At 40.2% G+C, this 19,947-nt stretch overlaps 1 protein-coding gene across 11 annotated transcripts in view; it reads right to left on the bottom strand.

Moving 5' to 3' along the window:
* The window catches only part of UNC5D (unc-5 netrin receptor D), a 564,646-nt gene that overhangs the window by 214,930 nt on the left and 329,769 nt on the right, over nucleotides 1-19,947 (bottom strand). For all 11 annotated transcript variants that reach the window (XM_055295940.2, XM_055295946.2, XM_055295942.2 and 8 more), the window contains one exon: nucleotides 16,605-16,748. In XM_055295940.2, the coding sequence (XP_055151915.1) occupies nucleotides 16,605-16,748 (144 nt within the window). The remainder of the gene's footprint in view (nucleotides 1-16,604; nucleotides 16,749-19,947) is intronic.

The following is a 19,947-nucleotide window of genomic DNA, read 5'->3' as shown; positions in this document are numbered from 1 at the left end:
AAAAAACAAAAAACAAAACAAAAAAACAGGAAAACAACAACAACAACAACAACAAAATAGGCTTGGTGGCGCATGCCTGTAGTCCCAGCTACTTGGGAGGCTGAGGCAGGAGAATCGCTTGGGCCCAGGAGTTGGAAGCCACAGTGAGCTATAATCACGCCACTTCACTCCAGTCTGACAGATGGAGTGAGATTCTGTCTCTATAAAACAAAACAAACAAAACAAAACAAACAAACAAAAAACAGGCCCAGTATAATTCTTTCCTCTGAGTTATTTCATGATCCTCTTAGCACACACACGGCCATGTCGCTTCTGCCCTTCCTAACCAATCCCCTCTCGCTATGGCCTTAATGGTCTTTTTTGTTGATTGCATTCACTCATGGGTGCTGGTGTCTCAGGGCCACTGCCACCTGCTTCTTTTTTTGTGCCTTCTACCTTCAGTTGTCACTACCAACTGCTGATTCTCTTTCAGGATGAGGTTATACTCAGAAGAGCAAAAATCTACAGGAAAATAATTACTTAAATTCTTCTCAAGTGAATCTATCATACTGAGTCAATTCATGTCTCTATCTTGCCCAGGGGTAGATTCTTGGCCCCAAGGACACAACAGTGGGCACATGTGGCACCAGAATGATCTCCCCTGCCTGTGAAGCCACTCGGCACTACTTCTCTTGGCAAGAAAATAAGGGGTAGGAACCTCACATAAGGAAACCATGCCTGTAGAAAGAAGGATTGCTGCTTGCTTTGTCTCTAGGTTCCATAGAAGGCACTTTCTGCATATTGACTGCATTGATTTGGTTGTGTCACTACATAAAGGACAGGTGAAGTTTAACCTAAATAGGAGATATTAACAATCTCCAACAGGAAAAGCCATTAACTGAAAATATAGAAATTCTCTGCTGCCTTGTTTTTAAGGCATTAAACCAAGGGAAAATACGCTGATAACTCACATTTTGTATCTTTACATCATGTTCCACCAAAAGCTATAAGGACAAAATATCCACAAGTTCCACATTCTGTACATTTGAGAGTACTATTTTTCTACTTGCTGTGCTAATGAGAAAATTGAGTCCTAGGTGAGTGCAGAAATAGCCACCAAATCAAAGTGTTTTTGATAGAAAACAAAAACAAAAAGATCAGTGCCTGGAAGCACTGACTGCACCTAGGCTGCTCAGTTCCCAAACAGGATATGAAAAGACTACGCTGGTCACACACACACACACTTTAGAGACTGGGTCTTGCTCTGTCACCCAGGTTTGAGTTCAGTGGTGCGATCATAGCTAACTACAGCTTAAAACTCCTGAGCTCAAGCAATACTACTGCCTTGGCCTCCCAAGTAGCTAGAACTATAGGCACATGCCATCAAGCCTGGCTAATTGTGAAATTTTTTTGTAGAGATGGGGTCTCACTATGTTGCCCAGGCTGGTCTCCAACTCCTGACCTCAAGTGATCTTCCTGCCTTAGCCTCCCAAAGTGGTGAGATTATAGGCGTGAGCCACTGCACCCAGCCTGTGCTGTTCATCCTGTTGTCAAGTATCCCTTTTCTGAGACAGCTTAATTTCTACATCTCCTACAAGCAGTAATAGAGCTTATCTGCAGCTCAGCATCCAGCTGGGCACTCGAACGCAAAATGAACCCCATGGCTGAAGGGACAAAGTTTTAAAAACCACATGGATGTGGAGAATCATCCCTGACTTTCCTGAGTGACCTCTGAGTCTTCTACAGGAAATTAGAGGGATGTGAACTAGCAACAAGTTTAAGAAGAAATGACCTAAAAATAACCTTAAGCTTTCAATACTCACCACCTCATTGTAATTCAGTACCACTCCTGGAGAGGGATGAAAGGAAAACAAAGGGATAGAAAAGAGTCAAAAAGAAAAGCCAGCCCAGCAGCAAGAAAAAACAATTTAACCACATTATTAGTTTTTTGGTTCTTCCCTCATCCCACATCTCCACGAGGCCAGAAAGGTCAATCAGGACAAGATGCAGCCAGTGTCACGAGCATGTAAACATTGGATATGCCACCAAATATCTAGCATCTCCTGCCTCCAGCACGGCCCCACAGAACAACTGAGTGGAAGGAAGAAGGCTGCATTTTGCTTTCCTTAAGCCAATCTTGCCAGAACCGGGAAGATCTAAGGAAACACTTTGGCTCAAAGTTGTTCATCTTTTGGGTAGCCAAATCTGTAATTTTTTTTAATAAGATGACCCAGCAGAATGCAGATGAAACTATGCAGAACTGACAAGAAAGAGGTAACCACTGCATCAGGAGGATGCTTTCCAGGAAAAGTGAATGATTAACGGCGGTGAAATAGGAGCTATCATGGGGATCTGAGAAAGGAAAGAAATCATTGTGGCTGCAACAGCCACAGTGACTGGTGACTGGAAGCACTGTATAGTCAGGGAAGGGAAGAGAGACATGGGGGTTCATGCCTATGGGGCCAAAAGTTCAAAGTTTGGGAAGTCATGGTGTTCAACCATAGGAATAGCATGATCTAGTTTGCATTTTTCTTCAAGAGTAATCATTCTTGTTGCTGTGTAGAGAATGCATTTCAAGGCAGCAAGAGCAGAAGCAGCAAAGAGATTATCATAGGAGATAAATAATGTTTGTATCAGGTGGAGAGAAGAGGACAAATTCAGGATATAGTTTGGAGGCAGAGGTGGCTGGACTTGTAGGTGAACAGGATGTGACTGAAGGAAAGAAAAGTCCAGGATGACCCCTGGGTCTTGTCAGGAGCCCCTGTGGTCCCTTCACTGAAACAGGAAACACTGGGAAATACAAATTTACAGCAATGATTTTTTTCTTTTAATTTTTTTGTTTTTAATTATTATGGGTACATAAGAGGTACATACATTTATGGAGTACATGTGATGTTTTGATACATGCTTACAATGTGTAATGATCCCATCAGCTTATTGGGATACCCATCACCTCAAGCATTTATTATTTCTTTGTGTTAAGAACATTCCAATTCCATTCTTTTCGTTATTTTAAAATATACAATAAAGTAGTGTTCACCATAGTTCACATTGTTATGCTATCGAATACTAAATCTTATTCATTCTTTAATACATTTTTATACCCATTAACTATCCCCACTTCCTCCACCATCACCCTGCAGCAGTATTGATGGAGTGAAAACCAAAAAAGTACTTTTTGGGACATAGCCAGTTTGAGACACCTACTAGATATCCAAGTGGATGTGTCAGGTAGGCAGTAGATGAAGAATTTGGGAGACAAGGTGCCACGTTAAGGCTGAGCATGATCAGAATACAGACAGCGAACAAAGCCCTGGAGTGAAAGACTTCATCGAAAGAGAGACTGTGGATTATGGAGGGAAGAGGCCTCAAGATGGAGATCTAGAATACTACAATATTTACAGGTGGGAAGAGAAGGAAGGAATCTAGACAGAAAATTCAACTGTGGTCAATGAGAAGGAAAACCAGAAGACAGTAAAATCAAGCCCTCCTTCCAGAGATGAGGAATCTAAAGGTCCTGAGTGAGACCCAGGAATCTTAATTTTTAGAAGTTCCCCATGTGATTCTCATGAGTGGCCAGTATCAGGAGTCACTCTGAAAGTGCACAAAACTGAATAGTTGGTCCCAGAACGTGAACCCAGCTCTTCTGACCTCTACTTCCTCACTCTGTAACTCCTATTCCCTCTCTACACTTTTTAAAAATACAAGCCATTTCATCTTCATGCTGATATTAAATTCCCATCTATTCCTCAAATCATTAACTCTAGCTATTGCTCCAACTGTTCTCTCTTTAGTCAGACTTTGGGAATGAGTTGTCTACATCATCTCTGCTTTCTCCTTTCCTATAGATTCCTACATCCACACTAATCTCCTATCACCCTGGCTCATTACATTGTTTTGTCCAAGTCAATGGAGCCCTTCACGTCAAATGTAACAAAACTTCTAACTTCTTACTCCAATTGTCAGATCACATTGACATCACTGACCATTTCTTCCTTCATAAATCTTTTCCTTCTCCCTCATGGGTCTCCTAGTGCCTGTTCTACTTTTTTTTGTTTTCTCTCAGTCTTATTCATGGGATTCTTCTCCTGTGTTCACCCTTTGACCATTTACAGATTTTCACTCATGTTTTGCTGGTTGTTTTTTTGGTTTTTTTCCTCATCAGCAATTTGAGAGCTGAGGACTAATGTAGAGATTGTGTAGTACAGAAAAAAATGTAGCTAGTTCTCATAACAGTCTGCTCCTTCTATCTTCCTGACAGACGTCTACTCACCTAACTACCATCTACTTGCCAGTGACTCTCAATTCTGTATTTTTGATTCTGCTCTCATATCCTTGAGGTTCAGGCTCATAAATACAACAGCATGATGAAAACAGTCCATTGAATATTCCACGGGTAGTTCACACATGACATGATCAAAAACTAAAACCAGTATCTTATTCTTCAAACTGGTTTATTTTACTCTATTCATAACCTACTTAATGGAATCATTTGAGCCAGAAACCTAGCAAGCCCAAAACTTGGAGGAGTCCCCAAACTCCTCTCTTACTTCCCCTTAGTTCTATATCTAAGCAGCCATAAACTCTAGCTAATTTTACATTCCTGAATCCTCACATTTGTACCTTCGTCTTCAACCTATGCTATGCCTGCAGAAGTTCAGGCCGTATCAACACTCTCAAAGATTGGTGCAAAGCTTCCTTGAGTTGACTCTTGTTCCCCTTAAATCTCTGACAGCAGTGAATGGGAGGGTTGGGAGTTTGGAAAGTATGATCGCATCACAGCCTTGCCTATGACATTTCAGTGCACCCAAACTACATTCTGGACAAATCTAAACACTTAGCAGAGAATTTGAACACCCTCCATAATTTGGCCTGTTCAGTTCTCTTTGGTAGCCCCATCTTCTGCCATCTTGTGATTCATTCACTACAAGTACTGTGTTGCTTGCGTTCCCACATAGGTCACGTGATGTTCCATCCTGGATGGATGGACTCACTTTTCTTTACTTGGAATGCACACTCTAAATTGTTACTCCTCCTTCTTCCTAAGGATTTAGCTCAGACATTGACTCAGGAAGTGTATCTTAGGCCTCAAGGATCAGTAAATTATCACTCTTGGTGGCTCCTAAAATATATTATGCCTACCACAAACCAGATTCTGTGAAAACACTTGTTTATATCTCCCTTATTATAAACTCTTCAAAGAAATGGACAATATTTTATTAATTATCATGCTGCCTAGAACATGCTAGATAATTATTCATGGATGCCTGATACTGTTACACCTTAATTAGTATTCTTTTACCACTTGGCAAATTTCTGGAATGCACCTTCTCATCTTTACTTAGCTGGTGGAAGGATGTGAAATAATCTAAGATGACATTCCTAGGCTCAAAGAATCCCCAAAGATTAACTAAGGTAAGATTTTTATTTGTTTTGCTTATCGGCTATTTGTATTATCTGTCAAAAGTTTCCTTTAGTGGAGAAAATGAGAGTTGAATTGAAATAAAATCTATATCCTCTCCCCTGATAAACTTTTACTGAGGTTTTTATGGAAATGGCCATCTTCCAGGAACTTTTAAGGTGAATTTCACCATAAGAATGGCAAACTGAATTAAGCTGTGATTTCCTTCAAAGGTGGCAGCTACATTTCTGCACATTCTTCTTGGTAAAATAATGGTTGGCAATAAATAGTATGAAGGAATACTATTTGGGGAAATTGTCTTTTTCACCATCCACAGTAAGATGTGGTGGAATACGCTTCTGCCTTAGTGGTTCCCATCTTGGTGTTCTTCACTGTGCATGTGTTAATTAAGCAAAAGTAGCACAACTTATATCAATTATATACGAGTCATTCTCTGTTCCTAGAACCAGAGTCTCTTACAGTTCAGTGTTGCTCACACTGTCTATTAAAATGCTTCTACTAAAAAAGGAGAAAAATTGATTAACCCCATGCCATCTATGGATGGAAACTAAAAAGATGTAGCAGGCACAAAGTAACTTTGAAGTTTCACATTAAATCTTCAAAATTTATGCAAGTTTTTACATTTCACTCCATACTGTATCCATGTTTTATTTTCGCAGATCTAAAGGGGAATATAATTGATGCTTCAGAAAGATGCACCATGTCTATCTGGTGGCTTCTTATATTCCCGGAGCACCAAGCAGTATCCCACATGTAGACAGCATTTTGAGAAACACAGTTAAATGAACCATTACTTAAAAAGTTCCTCAACACAGGTTTGTGTAATGCCTTTCTACAGTTAAACACAGATTAAACATTTTTTTTCTTTTTTTTTTTTTTGAGACAGAGTTTCGCTCTTGTCCCACAGGCTGGAGTGCAATGACCCGATTTCTGCTCACTGCAACCTGAGCCTCCTGGGTTCAAGCGATTCTCCTCTCTCAGCCTCCTGAGTAGCTGGGATTACAGGCAGGCACCACCACACCTGGCTAATTTTTGTATGTTTAACAGAGATGAGGTTTCACCATGTTGGCCAAGCTGGTCTCCAACTCCTGACCTCAAGTGAACCGTCCGCCTTGGTCTTCCAAAGTGCTAGGATTACAGGCATGATCTACTGCACCAGGTCACATTTTTCTAAGGATATCATTGAAGTGATATAGTCTCCTGGGCCTCTCACATCAGGAGACACATGCTATTGATTTGACCCATTTTTGGTGACATTAACATTGATTAGTTGATCAAAGTAGTGTACTACAGGATTTTCCTTTGCAATGCTATTATCTAGTTACCCCTTTATAATTAATAAGTATCTTGTGAAGTGATACATCCAGATTATATAAATATCTAGTTTTCCTGAAACTTTCACCCATTAGTTTTAGCCTCCATGCTGATGCTTGTGTGAATCAATTCATATTTTACAGATGTCTTTACAATAAGAAAGAGCTCTTCCTTGTGTCATTTACTTATATGTTCATTCATTCATCTTTTAAAATATCAGTGTAGATTCACAGATTCGTATTTCATGAGCTATAGTCTTTGCTATCATTTATTTTGATGCTCAAGTTGTCCCAGATTTGGCGAGTGGGAGCCCCCTCAGGGGTGCCGCTTCCTTTTCCCATGTTCAAATTGAGGGGCAGTAAATAGAACAATGGATCTTCACTCTCCAAAAATGCAAAGTCATCAAAGACAAAGGAAGATCAGGGACCTATCCAGATTAAAGAAGGCTAAACTGACCTCACAACTGAATGTAACACATGATCTAGGAATTTGTTCTTAAAGGACATTATTGCACAACTGATAAACTATAATAAGGCCCCTAGCAATGGATAATACTATTGTGTCAAATTATTGATAATGATACTAGTTATGTCAGAAAATGTCTTTGATTTTAAAACATACACCATAAAGTATTTATGAACAAGCGGGTATCATATCTGCACCTTAATCTAAAACAGTTCTGAAAAAAATTTAATTTTCTCTATATAAACAAACACATAGATAAACACAGAAAGAGATCATGCTAACGTAGTAAAATGTTAACGTTTGAAGATTCTCAGTAAACGGCTTAAGGGAATTCTTTGTATATAGTGCAACTTTTCTGAAAGTCTGAAATTATGTCAAACGTTTTAAAACTCTGTTAGTCACCAGGCGCGGCGGCTCACGCCTGTAATCCCAGCACTTTGGGAGGCCAAGGTGGGTGGATCAGGAGGTCAGGAGATTGAGACCATCCTAACACAGTGAAACCACATCTCTACTAAAAATACAAAAAAATTAGCCGGGAGTGGTGGCGGGCACCTGTAGTCCCAGCTACTCGGGAGGCTGAGGCAGGAGAATGGCATGAACCTAGGAGGTGGAGCTTGCAGTGAGCCGAGATTGTGCCACTGCACTCCAGCCTGGGTGACAGAACAAGACTCTGTCTCAAAACAAACAAACAAACAACTCTGTTAGTCTATACCTCACCTACTTATTGAATGCAGGATTCCTTCTCCAGTATCACTGCCAGACATGTATTCCTTGCCTATCTATGTACAGTTTATAGGGAGTTATGGCCATAAGAAGACTGTCTCATCAATGGGCATTTCTAGTTTTAGCTCAACCCCAAATATGCCACCTTAAAACTAAGCTCATGTGATGCTACCTCTGGCGTTCTATCAAAACAGAATAATCCTGTCCCAATTCTACATTAGACAGTTTGAATTCATGCCTACCTTTTCTAGGCCTATTATTTGCTTTTCATGTAACGAATGCATATTTGAAATGATTTCTAGAACCATCACCATTACTGCCACTCAGAGCCAACTTCATGGGTGTGTGACCCATGCAGTTACACAGAGTTCCATGCTTGATTTAATGCACTTGCTGTTGATTGCTGAAAACTCTTAATAATGTTTGAACAAAGGGCTCCATATTTTCATTTTGCACTGGGTCCTGCAAATTATGTACACAGTACTGCTGCAAAAAGTCTATGTGGTACCTTTGTGTAAACTGGACACCCATAGGCATAAGGCCTGGTGAGAAAACAGTACCTATGTGCCCGGGAAAACTAGCCTCCTCTTCCTTCAGGTGGATGAAATCATATTCTAGAGTGTGCATCTTGGCTAGTGAATGCACACTCCAGAATGTGAGAGGAGCTGTATTTCAACACTCATTTTTTTTTACCTGGTTAGATGCTATTACTTGGCTAGATGCACAACTTTATTTAGAGGTCCAGACTTTCAAACCCTGCAATAGTATACCTATATTAATTTCAGTCTGTGGAAAAGGACTGAGCATTTACAGAGTAGAATAATATTGTCTCTTGGCTTCAGACACTTTTTTTTTCCATGGGAGAGGAAGGAGAGTTTCAAGCTTTTGTATGATTTATACCAAGTGTTGAGCATCGGTCTTAATATTATGTTCCATGCCATGGGAATACATCCACATTCTGAACAGATAGGAAGGGAGCAGTGGAGGTATTATTGGCAGTTTAGGTTCTTCCAGAGCTGTACACTGAACAACAGAGAGTTAGTGATTCTCATGCTTCCTAACTTCCGTTCCCATTTTGGAATGGCTTCATTGTAGTACTGTTAGGAGTGCACAAACAAGAAAGGACAAAGATGGCCCTTATCTGTCAATGCAAGCTATCAATTCACTAAGAAGCCAGATGCCATGTTAGATCCATGGTGCAATCATGACCTACAGCTAACAAAGGTCTTTTCCTAGAGCCGTATCCTACACTGGTAGGGTTGTTTTTCAAGCCAAACACATTTATAAAATAAAGGTAATATATAAGATTGTGTACTAGGCTAAGGAGTCAAGAAAAAGAGGGTAATGCAGGTTGAATCCTCAAGCAGTTTACGATCTAACTAGGGACATAAATCCACAAATACCTTCAACATAACTATCATTCGGGGTATTTTAAGTAGTGTGGTAGAAGTACTAAATCGATGCTTTGAAAACTCAGACACTTCGAATTTATGAAATTTTGAAGCTGGGGGTGCCACAGAGCATGCCTTTCAATGACTTAGTCGGTATGTGAGGCTGCTGAGATCAACAAATGATAGGGGATTTGCTAAACTAGGTTTTGTGAAGGAAACAGCATGCAAGATGGCCCATGGCTTTAGGGAGAGATAGGAGTGTGAGATGGGCCACAGAATATGTTCCAAGGAGAAAAGAATAGATAAGCAAGTCAAGGAGGGGAAAAGCGAGTCCCACATCCCAGACTCTAAGCATCTAGGTCATGCCACTCAAGTGGACAAAGAACACTTGTAGGGATATCATTGGAGATAAGAATGGCGACGTACAGGAAGGCTGCATCTGTAAGCCAGGAAGATGTGCCTAGATGTATTTATTTACATATTCAAATTTGTGGGTAGCGGAGGGCCATTAACAGTTTTTAGTAAGAAATTATTTATCAAAGCCATGAAGCCAAGATCCATAATTGAGGTTTCATTTGATGTCTCTCTTCCATCATTTTCAAAAAATTTTTATGAAAAATAAAGCAAATGAAAATAATACTGCTTTGACTATGGGAGTTTCAAAGCTTTTGAATGAAATTCTCTTTTAATTTCTTTACTCCTTCTTGGCACAATTGCATAGATATTTTAGGGGTGTCTTAAATCAGCAGCATATTTAAATTATATTCAGGATGTATCACATTTTATACATTAAAAAACAAACAAACAAAATAGTGGTTTTCTGCTGTGTTTTCTTTCAAGTGGCTAACTTGCTATAACAGGCTTGACTAAAACAGGCAAACATTCCCTTTCTTCTCCAATCCCAAAAATCATATGGGAGAAAAGGCCCAAGTGTTAAGAAAAGTTTGCCCGGCCAAGGGTTAGTGGTACAGGCCCAACATTTTATAAGCAGATGAACAAGAAGGAGAAAAACAGGGAAGAAAATAAAGGGCTAGGCAGCCAAATGTTCACACATGAAAATAAACAACTACAAATAATTGAATATTCCTAGTTTTGACAACCGTCCAGCAGCAGAAGTAACAGATGCCATGGCGTGCCCATCTATCTCTGGCTCTATTGAACCAGACAAATGAGAGGAGGCCCGTGGGAGTTGTTCCCTAGAGATAGACTTCTGCCAATGTTGTGGGGTAAATGTAGGTTGGCTTTATTTATTTATTTTTACCTTTATAAAATCACTTTTGAAACTAGGCCTCTGCAATTTCCAGCCCCAGGCAATTGGACAGCAGCCAACATCTTCCTGACACAGTGTGGAATTATTAAGGAAAAAAACAACAGTTTAAGATAACAGACACTTTGACTCCTAAAACAAAATGTGTGTGTGCGTGTGCATGTGTACACACACACACACATACACAAACTGGACCATGAGAAGGAATACAATTTACTCTTAAACAGAATTAGAAAGGAAAGCTATTACAGCTTCCTTCAAGGAAACACTCAAATGTACATGAACTTTTTTCTATTATGGTTTTTAAACTCCCATGTAACAGAAAAGGATCAACATACCTTAGTGCCAACAGCACTCAGGGTGAGAGTTTGAAAGATTCAGGACCTGGTTCCATGTTGGTATCAGCTGGGTGACCTTTGGTCACCTAACTTTTTTTTCTTTTCTTTTTCTTTCCTAAGAGATGGGTTCTTGCTGAGTGCCCCAGGCTGGAGTGCAGTGGCTATTCACAGGCGCAATCATGGCACCCAACAGCCCCAAAACTTCTGGGTTCAAGTGATCCTCCTGCCTCAGCCTCCTGAGTAGCCATGACTACAGGCACACACCAACATATCCAGCTCACCTAACCTTTTGCCTTTTGAAACATCACTTTCCCAGCTGTTAAATGAGGAATTTGGATGAATGGTTAAATCAACATTTTCTAAATAGCGCTTCAGAAACATATTTTAGGGTCTTGTTACTAAAAGTATGGTCCACAGACCCACTGGAAGCATCTGTAGGTATCCAGGGAGTTCATCAGAAATATAAAATTGCGCTGGGCGTGGTGGCTCATGCCTGTAATCCCAGCACTTTGGGAGGCTAATGCAGGCGGATCACGAGGTCAGGAGATCGAGACCATCCTGGCTAACATGGTGAAACCTCGTCTCTACTAAAAATACAAAAAATTAGCCAGGCTTGGTGGCGGGCGCCTGTAGTCCCAGCTACGTGGGAGGCTGAGGGAGGAGAATGGCGTGAACCCGGGAGGCAGAGCTTGCAGTGAGCCCAAATTGCACCACTGCACTCCAGCCTGGGCGACAGAGTGAGACTCCGTCTCAAAAACAAAAAAAAAAAAAAAAGAAAAAAAAAAAGAAATATAAAATTTCAGGCTTCATACCAGCCATACTGAATCATTTTAACTGAATCACCAGCATTTTAATAGCATCCTGGTTGATTTGCCTGCACGTTAAAATTTGAGAAACACTGCTTCTGGGCAAGACAGCTCAAAGGTGATCATAGAATCACCTGGATCCAACTTGATACAAATATGCCTTTCTAGGTCCTTTCTCCAGTCTCAATCTGAAAGCCTGGGGTGAAAGCTAGGACTCTGAATATTTAACTTAATACCCCACGGAAATCCACTTCAGTGATACATGCATTATATAAATTTTTTTGTTTATATTATTTCCCTTTAAAATCAAATGATCTCAAAGCGGTATAATTCCAATGAGCTTCCTGGTGTTTTTGCAAACATTGGCTAAGGTGATCATGTCAAGACCCTGCGTGTCAATGGATCCCTCAGCTGAATTGTCCCAGATGCCATAGAGGTTACGCCCATGCAGTTTTTTTCAGTTTTTTGTTTGTTTTGTGTGGGGTTTTTTTTTTGTTTTTGTTTTTGTTTTTTTTGACAGTCTCGCTCAGGCTGGCGTGCAATGGCATGATCTCAGCTCACTACAACTTCTACCTCCTGGGCTCAAACGATCCTCCCACCTCAGCCTCCCAAGTAGCTGGGACCACAGGCACATGCCACTGTGCCTGCCTAATTTTTGTAATTTTTTGTAAAGATGGGGTTTCGACATGTTGGCCAAGCTGGTCTCAAACTCCTAGGCTTGAGCATTCCGCCTGCCTCAGCCTCCCAAAGTGTTGGGATTACAGGCGTGAGCCACTGCACCTGGCCCATGGCAGTTTTAAAATTGGTAATTCTTGCTGGATAATTGGTTAAATGCAGGAAACAGAAGGAGCTCTGATGGTGAACTCCAACAATTTAATGAACAATATTAAAATGATACTAATTTTGCAAAGCCCCCTCAAGATGACTGTCATCAGATTCATAAGCTACATTCATCTATCAAAATCCTCATTTAGCACATTAAGATGTCTCTAGTATTTCAAAAACCAATCTTTAAAAGAAGAAACATAGTGAATTATATCCAATTTAGCTTTTCATGTATTGGGAATAAAGACGATCCTCACACACAGTGTGTCACTTGCAGGAAAGTGCTTACAAATAGCAGCCAGAAATTTCTCTCATCCCCATATAACATGAAAGACATTTTTTTCTAAAGTGGATTTTTTCTTTTCCCTGCAAGCAAATCAAAAGAATTCTAAGCAAGGTCCTAAAGGCAATTCCCCCACCCCCCTGACTTTTGATGCCATTACACTAGTTAAATTTCAATTTACATTTTAATGTACACTGGTCCCCAAGTCAAATGCAATATTTAATGACAAATCATGCCTTGACTTGCATAAATAATTTTAAATAAATTAAAAAACCTCTCACTTGCTACATGAGAAGAAACTAAATATGTGTTGCAAATATTAGAGATTATATTAAGTACATTGGATAATATAGGCTTTAATAATATTCAGACATATTTTTATTTAGAAATCACATCTTTATCACATCTTTGATACAGATATAGAAGAGTGACAAAATAGTTTTTAAATCTCTAAAACAACTTGGGAGCTTATTACTACAAAAATATTTTATGATTCTAAAAAGGTGGGAAGTGATAGAACAGTGTTCTCTGGGGCCAGGCTCAGTGGTTCATGCCTGTAATCCCAGCACTTTGGGAGGCTGAGGAGAAAAAACTGCTTGAGGCCAGGAATTCAAGCAGCCTGGGCAACATAGCAAACCCCATCTCTCTCTCTCTATGTATGCATATATATATATATATATATATATATATATATATATATATATTCTATATATATTTTAAGTTCTTTCTCTCTCTCTCTTTCATTCTTTCTTGATGGAGTTTTGCTCTTGTTGCCCAGGCTGGAGTGCAATGGCGTGATCTCAGCGCACTGCAACCTCTGCCTCCTGGGTTCAAGCAACTCTCCTACCTCAGCCTCCCGAGTAGCTGGGATTACAGGCATATGCCACCACGCCTGGCTTTTTTTCTTTTTTTTTTTTTTTTTTTTAGTAGAGACGGGTTTCTCCATGTTGGTCAGGCTGGTCTTGAACTCCCGACCTCAGGTGATCCACCCACCTTGGCCTCCCAAAGTGCTGGGATTACAGGAGTGAGCCACTGAGCCCAGCGTAAGTGTTTTCTATTTTTCACATTGTTTATTCTGTCATGTCTGGGAGAGTTGGGGACCTAGGGCTGACCCAGAATAAATTTTTATAGAATCAATAATCTATAGAAAAATTACTAGGTTACTAAAATTTTAATTCAATTTGTTTCAATAAGGATTAACACACCTGCAAATGAAAGATGGTGGTAGAGAATCAAATATATCATAAAATAATAGCTGATGATTGATAAATGCTCATATGTGCAAGGCACAGTTTTAGATATAGTTTAACTATTAAAATAATTCTATGAACTAGGCACCCTTTTATCAACGAAAACATTAAGACACAGAGATGAAATAAATTTTCTACCATCACAAAACCAAGTAGTAGAACTGAAGTTGGAAACCAATAGGACTCTGGAGTCTGGGTTCCTCCCCATGCGATGCATGTGTGAAAGTAGAAACTGCAGGAGTGAAGGCACACGTCAGACATGCGAGGGTGACACGCAAAAAAGCAAAGTGTTTAGAAGGACAGAGAATACTGTACACCACGAATGGCAACGGGAAACTAACAAAGGTGTATTTGAGCCATTCTTTGCAACATTTGTAAGCAAAACCAAGGTTTTTCCCTGGACAAAACCCCTGGAAGTTTCCAGCAGGCAAGTCCCAATGAAGAATTTAGTGAGCAAGAAGGATGGAGATGGGAAGGACGGGCATGTGCAGAGATCAGGGAGAAGCTATTTACAGTAGTTTGGAGTATAGGTCATGTGGGCCTCAGAGAAGTGAAGAACAGGAAAGGAAAAAGTGAGGGCGAGCAGAAAAAAACTGAGGGGCCCTATATTGAAATCCTTTCTGCTGTTTTGCAGATAGAGCCTTGAAATTACCTATTTTATCTTGACTCAAGTCAGATGCCCTGGCTGGCCTGATTGAGACCACGCTGGGAGTACAGACATTAACTTAAGAGGAGATTAAATGCAAACATATTCTCTCTCTCAGCTGGCCTGCTACTTTAAAGTCATAAAATAATTGTTGGCTAAAATTAATTAACTAAAAACTATAGGAAAATATTTCCCTTGGCTCTCACATCAAGAGCCTGGCTTGTGAGGTGACCTCTTCTCCCTGGCCTATCAGAACTCAGGCAATACCCAGGAGAAGGCCTCCCCAGATCGCCAGTAGAATGAAGGTGACATGTATATTTTAAGAGGAAGATTTCATTCCCCAGGAAACATAAATGTCTCTGCAAATAGCAGTTCACTCCTATTCTTAATCCCTAAACCATTAACATCTGCTATGAAGAATTACTTGAGTCCGGCTGGGCGCGGTGGCTCAAGCCTGTAATCCTAGCACTTTGGGAGGCCGAGGTGGGCGGATCACGAGGTCAGGAGTTCGAGACCATCCTGGCCAACATATAGTGAAACCGTCTCTACTAAAAATACAAAAAAATTAACAGGGTGTGGTGGCGGGCACCTGTAGTCCCAGCTACTCGGGAGGCTGAGGCAGCAGAATGGCGTGAACCCGGGAGGCGGAGCTTGCAGTGAGCCGAGATGGTGCCACTGTACTCCAGCCTGGGGGACAGAGCCAGACTCTGTCTCAAAAAAAAAAAAAAGAATTACTTGAGTCCTCAAATAAATCTCCCTCATCCTGTATTCTTCATGACACTCTCAAAAGGTGGTATTTGAATAAAACAACAATAACCATTTCTTCCCCTATCTCCCAATTTCTTTCTGGAGGTGATTTTACAGTCCCAGGCACACAAAAGAGGTTTTATGGGGATCCACGGAGGTGGAATAATGGAAGTGGGAGGGCTGAAGACATTTTCAAGGAGGAGAAAAAAAAGTTTGTGTATTTATGAAACTTTTTTAAAATTATAAAAACACTGATGCTGAAATATGATAAAGAAATCTTGGACCCTTCTGAAAAGCAATTTTCTTTCTTTCACACTTTTTTCCAAGTGTGTATTTTTTTTTTAGTCCTACTTGGGTCAAACTAAGGCAGTTTTAAAACCCATTTCCATGTTTTAAGATTCAGAGAGAAGAGATTGAACAGTAGGTTATAAAAATCCCTTAATGTCTTTAATGTAGTATTTTTGCAGATTTGCTGGAAAGTAAACAGTCATTGCTCAACTTTTCCCATAAGTGCCCCTTGAACTTTGTCATTGATGGTGAACAGCAGAACCCATTTGCGTGAATTTCATTCTCTCAGGAACAGGTTTTCCCTGGCATTGTTGAGACACCTGCACTCTGACCATCTAGGCAGAATCTCCTAGCCAAACTGATTTGCTGAATGTACTCTGGAGGAAATTATCAAACTTATTTATTTTTTGAGATGGAGTCTCTGTCATTCTGTCACCCAGGTGGGAGTGCAGTGGCACGATCTCAGTTCCCTGCAACCTCCACCTCCTGGGTTCAAGCGATTCTCCTGCCTCAGCCTCTCAAGTAGCTGGGACGACAGACGCACACCACCACGCCTGCCTAATTTTTGTATTATTAGTAGAGACGGGGTTTTGCCATGTTGGCCAGGCTTGTCTCCAACTCCTAATCTCAAGTGATCCTCCCACCTTGGCCTCCCAAAGTGCTGGGATTACAGGTGTGAGCCACTGTGCCACGCCTGGCCAGAAATTATCAAACATTTTAAAATACCATTTTAGAAGAGTAAATTTAAGTCCTCTCATTTACATTCTGTAGAAGCATCTGACATCTGTAAAGCCTCTCTTCAGCTCTATTTAACTCTCATTTGTGGTCCTACAAGACAAGGTCACCCAGAATGTACTTACAGGCGATGCGCACAGAGGCCTTCCTGCTCTTGGAGGTACCCAGGTGGCTCCACGCCACACACTGGCACCAATAGTCCTCGGGCCCGTGGAAGTCCTCCACCTGTTGCCTGGTAACGTTGATGAACACTTCGCGGACCTTCAAACCTGATGGCGGGAGAGATAAGAGACAAATCAGCTGAGGCTGTTATATTTCTCAAACAGAAAGTTAAGGTTAGCCAAACCTTTTCTTTTTAATTAAACAATCCTGTTTTTAATCAAGGCAAGGTTTTAATTACTTTGACAATAATATATTACTGCTAATTAAATTTCAACAGCTGAGTAGGCTGGAAAGCACACGTGTAAAGTATTATCAACCAATTGCGGCTCCCAGGCAATAGAATAGTTCTCACAGTACCTTGACTTAGTGCTGTTTGTCTTTCTTTGGTACTACATTCCTCATAGATTTTACACAATGTTAATTGCTAGGATTCTCCGAGCCAAAGAGGCCCCCACAAATCAATGCCAGGGACACAGTTCCAAGTTGTTCTAAGCGCCCCTACATCTGGGTTTGGCAGCTGGGGTGGGTCATTGTAACAGTCTGGCTTAGAAGAAAGAGGAGTCAGTGAACATTTGCAGATGGGGTGACCAGGCTGAAAATCTGAGGAAGGACCAAGGCATCAGCATTCAAAGGCTCAGGACAACAAAGCCAATGGGACCAAAAGAAGGAATGAGCGCAAAGAGGAGACAAGTTGAAATAAGTATTTTTTTTTTTTTTTAAGCGATGGGGATCTCACTATGTTGAACAGGCTGGTCTGGAATTTCTGGCCTCAAGTAATCCTTCCATATTGGCGTCCCCATATGCTGGGATTATAGGTATGAGCCACTGTGCCCAGCCACATGTGATATTTTGATACATGTATACAATATGTACTGATCAAATCAGAGTAACTGGGATATCCATCACTTAAAATATTTTTTGCTTTTCTGTATTTTTTCATTGATATATCATAGCAGTACACATAAACCAAGTTAGTCTTAAAGCCCTGAGAAGAGAACCCGGGGAGGTCCCCACAGCAATGGTATGAGGAGGTAAAGAAAGGGAGGTTTTTATAGAAAGAGTGGTTAAGGGCACAGCAGTGAACTGAGATGCAGCTATTAAGACTATAACCTTTTAATGGTTTTTTTTTGTTGCTTTACTTCCTCCTTCTAAAATTAAACAAATTGTCTGGTGCTTCTAACTGGAGAGAGTGAGCTTCTTCTCCACCTTTGACCAAGGACTATCAACCTTTCTTTGGGATGAACAGTCGTTCTGTACCAAGGATGGAAGGGGCACCTCACTTGCCTCACCAGTTAACTCATCACAAACAGGGAAGCAGCCTTCACAGCCAGCACGACCTCTCCATCCAGCACACATTCTCTGAGGTTGTGCCTTGCTCTAGGATAGGCAGGTTGGGAGAAAAAGAGGCGATGCTTATTGAACTCCACCTAACTGCCGCATGTCATGATAAGCCTTGAACCTATGCGCTCTTTACCTTTCCACAGTACTTTGTGGCAGTGCATGTTATTGTGTCCCTACTTTGCAGAGGAAAGAACTAGGACTCAGAGAGGCTACGTCATTTGTCCACAGTCACAGAGTTTGTAAATGAAGGGTCCAGTGTGTGGGCCTGGTGGTCTCACACCAAAACCAGCACTATATGTTCATGTGCCTCTTAACAATTCAATTCTGTTTCTTTTAGTACTTACACTTAATTGTGGCAATAAGATTAATACATGGAACTATTTTTTTTTTAAATTAAGTACCTAACTATGCTTTTTCCTTTAAGTCCAAAAGAAATTCAGGGGATAGAAGCATCACTATAATGAAAATGAGTCCAGAACTCTCGATGGAGGAGGTGGATCATGATTATATCTTAGTTTCAGGATTTAAAAAACAAAAATGGAGGTGTAGGATTAGTCAGGCTGGGGAAACATTCCCTTCTACCCAATCAATAACGTGTTATTTATAGTGTGTGATGAGAGATGGTCATGGCCACATAAGTCACCATGTGCAGTTTGAGGTATACTTTCTAAATTTGTAGGAGGAACCCACATAACAGAAAATCATCTTGATGACAGTTGGTAACTCACGTTTCCCCTGTTTGTGAAAGTACAAAGCACTGTGTTTTCCCTGTCAGAGACTATGAGTCCAGAAAGCCGACTCCTAAATCAAATAAGAGAAAAGAAGCCTTACAGGTGATGATGATGTTGTTCCTGCTGCTTTGTTTTTTCTTTCTTTACACTTTAATAAAAGAAGAAATATGAATGGGCGGACAAAGGCTAGGAGAAGGCAGAGTTGGCAGGCAAAGGCAAGAGGGAAGAATGTCACAGAAAGTGGAAATAAAGGAAGGTTTCTAAAAAGTTTCTTAGAAGCAGATAAAAACATATACTGGGGAAAGGACACCCTAATTCAATAAATGGTGCTGGGTAAACTGGATCACCAAATGCAGAAGAATGAAACCAGATCCCTCTCACCATGTACAATAATTAACTCAAATTGGATTAAAGACTTGAATGTAGGACCATAAGCTGTAAAAATTTTAGAAGAAAACCTAGAAAAATTATTCTAGACATTGGCCTAAGCAAAGAATTTATGACTAAGAACCAAAAGCAAATGCAATAAAAACAAAAATAAATGAGACTTAAACTGAAAAGCTTTTCCACAACAAAAGACATAACAGAGTAAATAGCCAACCTACAGAATAGGAGAAAATATTTGCAAACTATACATCTCACAAAGAAATAATATCCAGAATCTACAAGGGACTCAAGCAAGTCAGCAAGAAAAGACAAATAATCCCACTAAAAAGTAGACAGACAACACAGATTTTTTTCAAAAGAAGATACATAAGTATCCAACAAAGATAGAAAAAAATGCTCAACATTACTAATTATAAGGAAATGCAAATTAAAACCACCATAAGCTACTACCTTACCCCAATCAAAATGACCATTATTAAAAAGTCAAAAAATAATAGATGTTGGCATGGATGTGGTGAAGAGGGAATACTTACACACGATTGTAAGCGTAAATCAGTAAAACCTCTGTTGAAAGCAGTATGGAGATTTCTCAAAAGACTAAAAGTAGATCTACCACTTGATCCAGTAATCCCACTACTGGGTATCTACCCAAAGAAAACAAAGTCATTATATCAAGAAGATACCTGAATTTGTATGTTTATTGCACCACAATTCATAACTGCAAAGATAGGGAATCAAGCTAAGGGCCTGTCAACCAATAAATGGACAAAGAAAATGTATTATATCATGGAGCACCACTCAGCCATAAAAAAAGAATGAAATCATGTATTTTGCAGTAACTTGGATG

The sequence above is a fragment of the Symphalangus syndactylus genome, chromosome 10, assembly GCF_028878055.3.
Source record: "Symphalangus syndactylus isolate Jambi chromosome 10, NHGRI_mSymSyn1-v2.1_pri, whole genome shotgun sequence".
NCBI lineage: Eukaryota > Metazoa > Chordata > Mammalia > Primates > Hylobatidae > Symphalangus > Symphalangus syndactylus.
Note: the sequence above shows the minus strand (reverse complement) of the source record. Positions and strands in the feature narration are given on the sequence as shown.